The sequence below is a fragment of the Sinocyclocheilus anshuiensis genome, unplaced genomic scaffold, assembly GCF_001515605.1.
Source record: "Sinocyclocheilus anshuiensis isolate Anshui unplaced genomic scaffold, SAMN03320099.WGS_v1.1 scaffold1199, whole genome shotgun sequence".
NCBI classification, from domain to species: Eukaryota; Metazoa; Chordata; class Actinopteri; order Cypriniformes; family Cyprinidae; genus Sinocyclocheilus; species Sinocyclocheilus anshuiensis.
In genome coordinates, this window is record NW_015540934.1 from 246,786 (window position 1) to 253,592 (window position 6,807).

General features: G+C 37.1%; 2 protein-coding genes across 8 annotated transcripts in view; both read right to left on the reverse strand.

The window, feature by feature from the left end:
* The window catches only part of LOC107689486 (interferon-inducible double-stranded RNA-dependent protein kinase activator A homolog), a 5,589-nt gene extending 2,018 nt beyond the window's left edge, over nucleotides 1-3,571 (reverse strand). The window contains exons 1-6 of one of the 2 annotated variants that reach the window (XM_016487479.1): nucleotides 3,484-3,571; nucleotides 2,972-3,147; nucleotides 2,787-2,868; nucleotides 2,637-2,697; nucleotides 1,504-1,621; nucleotides 1,326-1,420 (exon numbers count right to left, since the gene is read on the reverse strand). In XM_016487479.1, coding sequence (XP_016342965.1) covers nucleotides 1,326-1,420; nucleotides 1,504-1,621; nucleotides 2,637-2,697; nucleotides 2,787-2,868; nucleotides 2,972-3,147; nucleotides 3,484-3,554 — 603 coding nt within the window. In that variant the 5' untranslated portion in view covers nucleotides 3,555-3,571. The other variant, XM_016487480.1, reaches the window with a different exon arrangement.
* Nucleotides 3,572-6,037: 2,466 nt separating this feature from the next.
* LOC107689487 (caspase-8-like) overlaps nucleotides 6,038-6,807 on the reverse strand; it is a 16,356-nt gene continuing 15,586 nt past the window's right edge. For all 6 annotated transcript variants that reach the window (XM_016487484.1, XM_016487485.1, XM_016487482.1 and 3 more), the window contains one exon: nucleotides 6,038-6,411. In XM_016487484.1, the coding sequence (XP_016342970.1) occupies nucleotides 6,255-6,411 (157 nt within the window). In that variant the 3' untranslated portion in view covers nucleotides 6,038-6,254. The remainder of the gene's footprint in view (nucleotides 6,412-6,807) is intronic.

Here is a 6,807-nt window from a genome sequence, read left to right on the forward strand (position 1 = left end):
CTTTGTTTGGCCTTCCAAAAGAGGACACGACTAGAAATCAGTGGTTAAGTTGTATTTACAACACTGTTCCCAACCCAAACCCAAATATTCAGATGTGTCCAGCGCATTTTATGGAGGACTGTTTCCTGATCCTGGAAGAGTAGACTACAATGCCGGCTGTTCTGACTCACAGACTGTAAGTACGTTTTTTTATATTTAAAGAATTTGCTACTGACGATTCAAACGCTTGTTTTGAGCAGTGTAGAGTAGTGCTTGTTGTTTGTCATTTCTCCGATCACAAATGCAGACATGGTTTTATGTTACGCTCCGGCCTGACAGGGCATCATCACAGTATGGTGAGGGGCGTAACATTTCCGTCACACGCTTGAGGAATTCGGCCAATCACAACGCACTGGATAGCTGGCCAATCACAGCACACCTCGCTTTTTCAGACCGATGAGCTTTGTATAAATCGACGCGTTTCAGAAAGGCGGGGCATAGAAGAGAAACAATAATGTACAGTATGTGGAAAATAATGTGTTTTTTGAACCTTAAACCGCATAAACACATTTCATTACATCAAATACATAAAATAATGTTATTTTTAATAACATCATATGACCCCTTTAAGGGTTTTTCCTTCAACTTCAGGCTCTTTTATGTTTCAGGGGCTGATTTTTCTTTCTAATCTTTTACATAAAGATTTTTTTACATAAAGGTCACATGAAAACTGCCTTCGTACCATGGCTTCATCATTTACTTTTGTTATAGAAATGCTATGTAAACCAGTGTTTTTTCAGGCACTGGTCAACTTTGAGATTGTGAGCTATTTTGCTTCCATAACATGACGAGTGGAAAGAAAACATCCAAAATATTCAGATTCTGTTCTAGAAATGAGTGCATACTGAATTAGATAATGTCTAATTTACATATTTAAACAACATTTCTGACAGCTTTTAATACGAAACAATTGTCTTCATGTCCTATGATTAATCAACTGCGGACAGTCTGGTGACATCACTGACCTGTTATATGTAGTTTAGGCCTGGTTTTCAATTCAACTAATTTTACCCCCAGAAATTTAAATAAATAATAATAATAATAATTAACAGGGGCATCAGTACTGGTATCAGTAATAATAATCTTGCTACTTAGTAAAAAGATACCATTAAACAAATACTTTAAATATAAAAGGCTCTCAGGTATGTTAATGTGCACACATATCTCTGTATAAGTGCATCTTTGGGTGGTTTATGCATCTTTCTTAAACATATAATTGTGAACTTTTATGGATGGTTTTGGTGAAAGAATCACAATGCATCAGTGAACAGATGAATGTCACTAACCCACGTGATCTCGGGAGATCCGGACAAACTCTGTAGTTTCCCCAGCATGCGTTCGGCTGCTGCGCGTCTGGCCAGCTTTTTGGAGCTGCCGGTGCCTGATGAGCAAAAGCACATCAGAAAGCATCAGTACTCGTGCGCTCAGCATGACATCACAATATGAAAAAGCGGCTAACGGCACCTGACTCCTCCAATCCTTCCAGACGACAGGTAACGGTGAACTCCTTCATGTGATCCGGCCCTGTCTCCATACACACCACATACTCCGGCAGACACCACACTCTCTGCATTGCCAGCTCCTGACACAACACACAGCACCATTCAAATACACTCGAAACAAACAAATACTCTCTGCCATAATAATAATAATAACTAGATTAAAAAAAACTCTGTCAAGACAAACTTTATGTTGGCTTGAGGAAGCGTAGTCAGAACTTTTGAAGCAATTACAAAAGCTAGAAGTTTGAAGATTTTAAATTTGAAGTAGTTTTACAAGCACAAAGGTTGGAGTTTTTGTATGTCATGCAGGCTGTCAGACATGAATAAATGCTGTACTTTTTTACTTTTTATTCATCAGTGAGTCCTGAAAAAAGTATCAAAGGCTCCAAAAAACAACAACTATTCAGCACCAAAACTGTTAATAAATCAGCATATTAAAATGATTTCTGAAGGATCATGTGACACTAAAGACTGGAGTAATGATGCTGAAAATTCAGCTTTGATCACAGGAATAAATTATATTTTAATTTATATTTAAATTGTAATAATATTTCACAATATTATTGTGTTTTTTCATTGTTTTTAACTGCAGCCTTGATAAGCATAAGAGTCTTCTTTAAAAACACAAAAAATCGTACTGATCCCAAACTTCTGAACGTCAGTTTAGATACTCATATACATGCATCAACTTGCTCTCGAGTGTTCACAGACCTGCTTTGACCTTTCCAATATAGTGGGTGACTTACATAGAGCGGCCCACAGAAACAGCCGCTAATAAGGCATCGGTGTATACATACGTGTTGTTAGCATGTCCTATGCCAGTGTTTCTCAACCCTGGTCCTGGGAGCCCCCCCAGCACTGCACATTTTGTGTGTCTCCCTAATCAAACACACCTGATTCAACTCATTAGCTCATTAAAAGAAACTCCAGGACCTGAAATGGGTGTCAGACAAGGGAGACATACAAAATGTGCAGTGTTGGGGGGCGCTCAGGACCAGGGTTGAGAAACACTGTCCTATGCTATTGCTAGGCTTTGTTAGTGATCGATAGGTTTTCAGGAAAACCGAAAGGCCTGTCTGGTGCTTGACCAGATACCTGCAGGACTCCTACAGGATTGTATTCACCGGCTTCAGGAGAAAGACCATCTCTCCGATCACTGCGAAAGATTCAGAAAACATGGGTAAGTCTTACCTCAAGTAACTGATCTATAATAGCTCATATCACTATCTACAGTGTGTACTTTACTTTGGCTGGGTGTCTCGTTTCAATAATTTCAAGGCGGCTTCTGCAGCTTCATGTTTAGCAGCCTTTTTAGTGGATCCAAGACCTTTAAGAACGAAATGGTATCTATTTGAATACTAGTGTGCACTATATAATATACTCTTACTAGGTGGTATTTAAATAAATACACAAGTATGTAAATGTCAGACCTTTGCATGTGATGTCTCCTATGGTGACACTGAACATGAAGGAGGGCTGGTGAGTGTCTCCGTCAGCCTGAGCCTGGATGAGCTCGTACACAGGCGCACTGCCCATTTTAATGCCATATTCATGCAGGATCTGGACGGGTGTTTTCTCCTGACAGCGCTGATTAGCCATGGCGACTCTGAGACAATAATAATATATTAATACCTCGACGGAATAATGATGGAACATAATAATACAACGATGCTAGATAAGCGCGAACTACAGAAACGAGGACAAATACAACCCAAATCATATAACGCAGATATTGACAAGACACTCCATTATAACACAAACAATACATCCTGCCTGTCTATAGCCTATGTGCAGTCAATAAACAGTCTGCCATCCATATACAGACATTACATTAAACAGACACGTACGTGTTTGGAAACATCAATTGTTAAATATAAACATATGCATGTATATGTGTGTAAAAGAAAATAAGATTATATGTCAAAATGTAAGAGCTTCTTACTGAGCATCGGCCATTATTGCTATGCGTATGCCGCTTCTACATTGATTGACAAACTCACTGGCCAATAGCATTCCACTATACTGACTATAAGCCCCGCCTTCCGCACGGTACTGCGCCAGAGCCCCTCCTACAGGGGAAACCCCAATGTTAGCAGTGTTGCCAACTTAGCTAAATTTAGCAACTTTTCAGACTACCCTAGCAACTTTTTCTTCCAAAAGCACCTAGCAACAAATTTAGCATTTTTAAAAATTGATTTGGCAACCTTAAGCAACTTTTGATAAGTGACTCAGACAATAAAAAGGCACACATTTTCCATCCAAATTACACAAAAAGAGGAAACCACAGATGCCTAGCAGTACACACATCATGTGAACTGCTATTTGCAATTGTTCAATTTAATAATAATAATAATAATTGAATAATTGTTAATTTATGATACACTTTGTTAGTAGCTTGTACCTGCGATTGTTGATCAGTTAGTATACTGTAAGAAAAATGGAAAATCTTTCAGGACATTATCCATTATCCATCATCCATTGTAACCCTGTAACCCCAAAACACAATGCGTAATTTAAAATGTAGGTAAAAAACCATTACGGAAAATTCTTTCATATTAACATAGTAGATTGTGCCTTATTTTTACAGACTTTTCTTAAGAGTGTAGCATACTAACTAACTACTAATACACTGCTTAAAGCATATTAGTTGAGAATGTGTAGAATTACTAGTTTACTAGCTACTAAAAAAACTTAAATGGAAATCATTCAAAAATGTGTACGTTTTCAATAATTCAATGTATTTAAAAATACAGTTATTTATATTTTAATATTATATCATGCATATTATTCTACAAACAAATCTAAATTAACATATATAAAATATATTTTTTGCTGAGATTTGATGATGTGACAATTTTGCGTCGTCATTGCGCAATGACATCACAACATCATTTAGCAACTTTTAGCAACAAATCGACCATCCTTTAGCAACTTTCTCTGAAAATTAGTTGGCAACACTGAATGTTATCTATAATGCGTAACGCTAGGAATTTTTTGAGGAGACTAGAATGTGTTTTTCCCTTCAGCACGCTGAATAGACCGCTTTTGTGTGGAAACAACTCGCCACAGTATAAGGCCGACTGTCCGCTGATCTTTAGCGGGTTTGGCATGACATGATTTCGGAGTGAATGATAAAAGTCAGGGATAATTTTGCGACAGATGTGGTTCTTTTAACGGCACAGCCCATTCACTTTTATGGTTATATGGCCAAGGTGATTGACCGTTTTGAACACAGATATGTATATCTATGGTTTAAACAGCCATTCATGAAGTTACCCGATTTGACGCCGAGTTTGCATCTCCTCTTTCAATAAGAAGATCTCTGGCTCCACCTCTCATACGCTTATACAGTCTATGGTTGTAACCTTTTTTTTTCTTTTCTTTTTTTTTTTTATACAGTTTATGGTTGCAACCAATCGGATTCAGATTTAAGCTTTATTTTGGCACAATAAAAGGAAGCTTCACACTGTACTGTACTAGTAACCAGGGATGGTCAGTATTTCAGATACATGTATTTAAAATACGTATTTGAAATCCAAAATACTTTTTTGTATTTTAAAGCCTTTGAAAAAAAATCTAATGTAATTTGCATTTAAGTACATTTTTCCACACAGTATTTTGTATTTGTATTTTAAATACATGGTTCCACACAGTATTGTGTATTTGTATTTTAAGTGCATTTTTCCACACAGTATTGTGTATTTGTATTTTAAGTGCATTTTTCCACACAGTATTGTGTATTTGTATTTTAAGTGCATTTTTCCACACAGTATTGTGTATTTGTATTTTAAGTGCATTTTCCCACACAGTATTGTGTATTTGTATTTTAAATACGTTCATGTATTTATGCACATCTCTCTGCTAGTAACATCATACAGACTGATGTCAGACTTAAACATTCAATTAAACAAAATATCTCAAATGGGAAAACAACAACAAAATTGCGTAAAACAATATATTGTGTTTAAAACGTATGTCAAAGTTTTACTTTGTAGTGAATTGTAAAAAGTTCTGGGTCTACTTTCTTTTGTGAGCAGCTGTATTCATTTCTCTTTGGTAAGGCTGTTTACTGAGTCTGTAGATGCTCAGGACTTTTCTGTGTTTACCCAGCTACTCGATTTAAACATCTCATGAATAGGTCAACATACAATTTTTATTTGATTTATTTAGGGTGCAGATGGCAATAAACAGCAGTTGCAGCAGGCTTTCCCTTGCCATTGAAATATCATTATTTTACTAATAAACTGCTAGTTGCAACAGTCCACACTTGTGTGGAAACTATCCATTTATGCTCTTATCTAGAGCGACAAACAAAAGTGCTTTAGAGCGTTGTGCCCCCTGGACAAATACATACAAGTGCAATAATCCTAGTACAAGTTTTTTTTTTTTTTCCCAGCAGAAACATAAACAGCACTGTTTTGGGGTGAATTTGGAAATGAAATGTTATTTTAACACTTCATGATGTTATTGACAATATAATTTTAAAACAACTCCATATTTGTTTATTACATTAAATATCTAAAATATTAATTTTTTTTGTTAGGCAAGTCAAAATTACTTTATGTGAACAGTATTTTCAGGACCTTACCCCTTGTTTCAATTAAACAAGATAATCATCACCCCAGCTCAACGTGTAAACACTGATGAACATCTGTGTGTTTGTGTATGTGTTGTGTATGCTGTCTGAAAGGTTTCATGGACTGCAGCAGGACATTATGGAAGGGGTCGGTGAGATTTGGGTGGAGGGAAAACCACTCTCTTGGTGAGGGTGAACTCTGGCTGTGGCATCTGCTTCCTCAAACCGCTTTTGTCCGTCTTTTTGCTCACATCGCTGTTCACCTGCGTCAGAATGGAGAGTAGGTCTATACCCCTATATGCACATGAGACAGAGAGACACAAAATCAGACATCCAACCAATGTCCACAGTCAAATTTATACATGGTTACAGTTAGTTACAGACAGTGACTTCCGACTCAACCAGTGTTTCCACAGTGAAGAAACCTCACCCCCACCCTGTACCTCCTTGAGTTTTGTGTGATTCCTTAAAAGAACTGACTCATAAGAGTCATTCATTTTCAAATACACTGATCAGGCATAACATTATGGCCACTGACAGGTGAAGTGAATAACACTGATTATCTCTCAGCACCTGTTAGCGGGTGGGATATATTAGGCAGCAAGTGAACATTTTGTCCTCAAAGTTGATGTGTTAGAAGCAGGAAAAATGGGCATGCGTGAGGATTTGAGTGAGTTTGGCAAGGGCAAA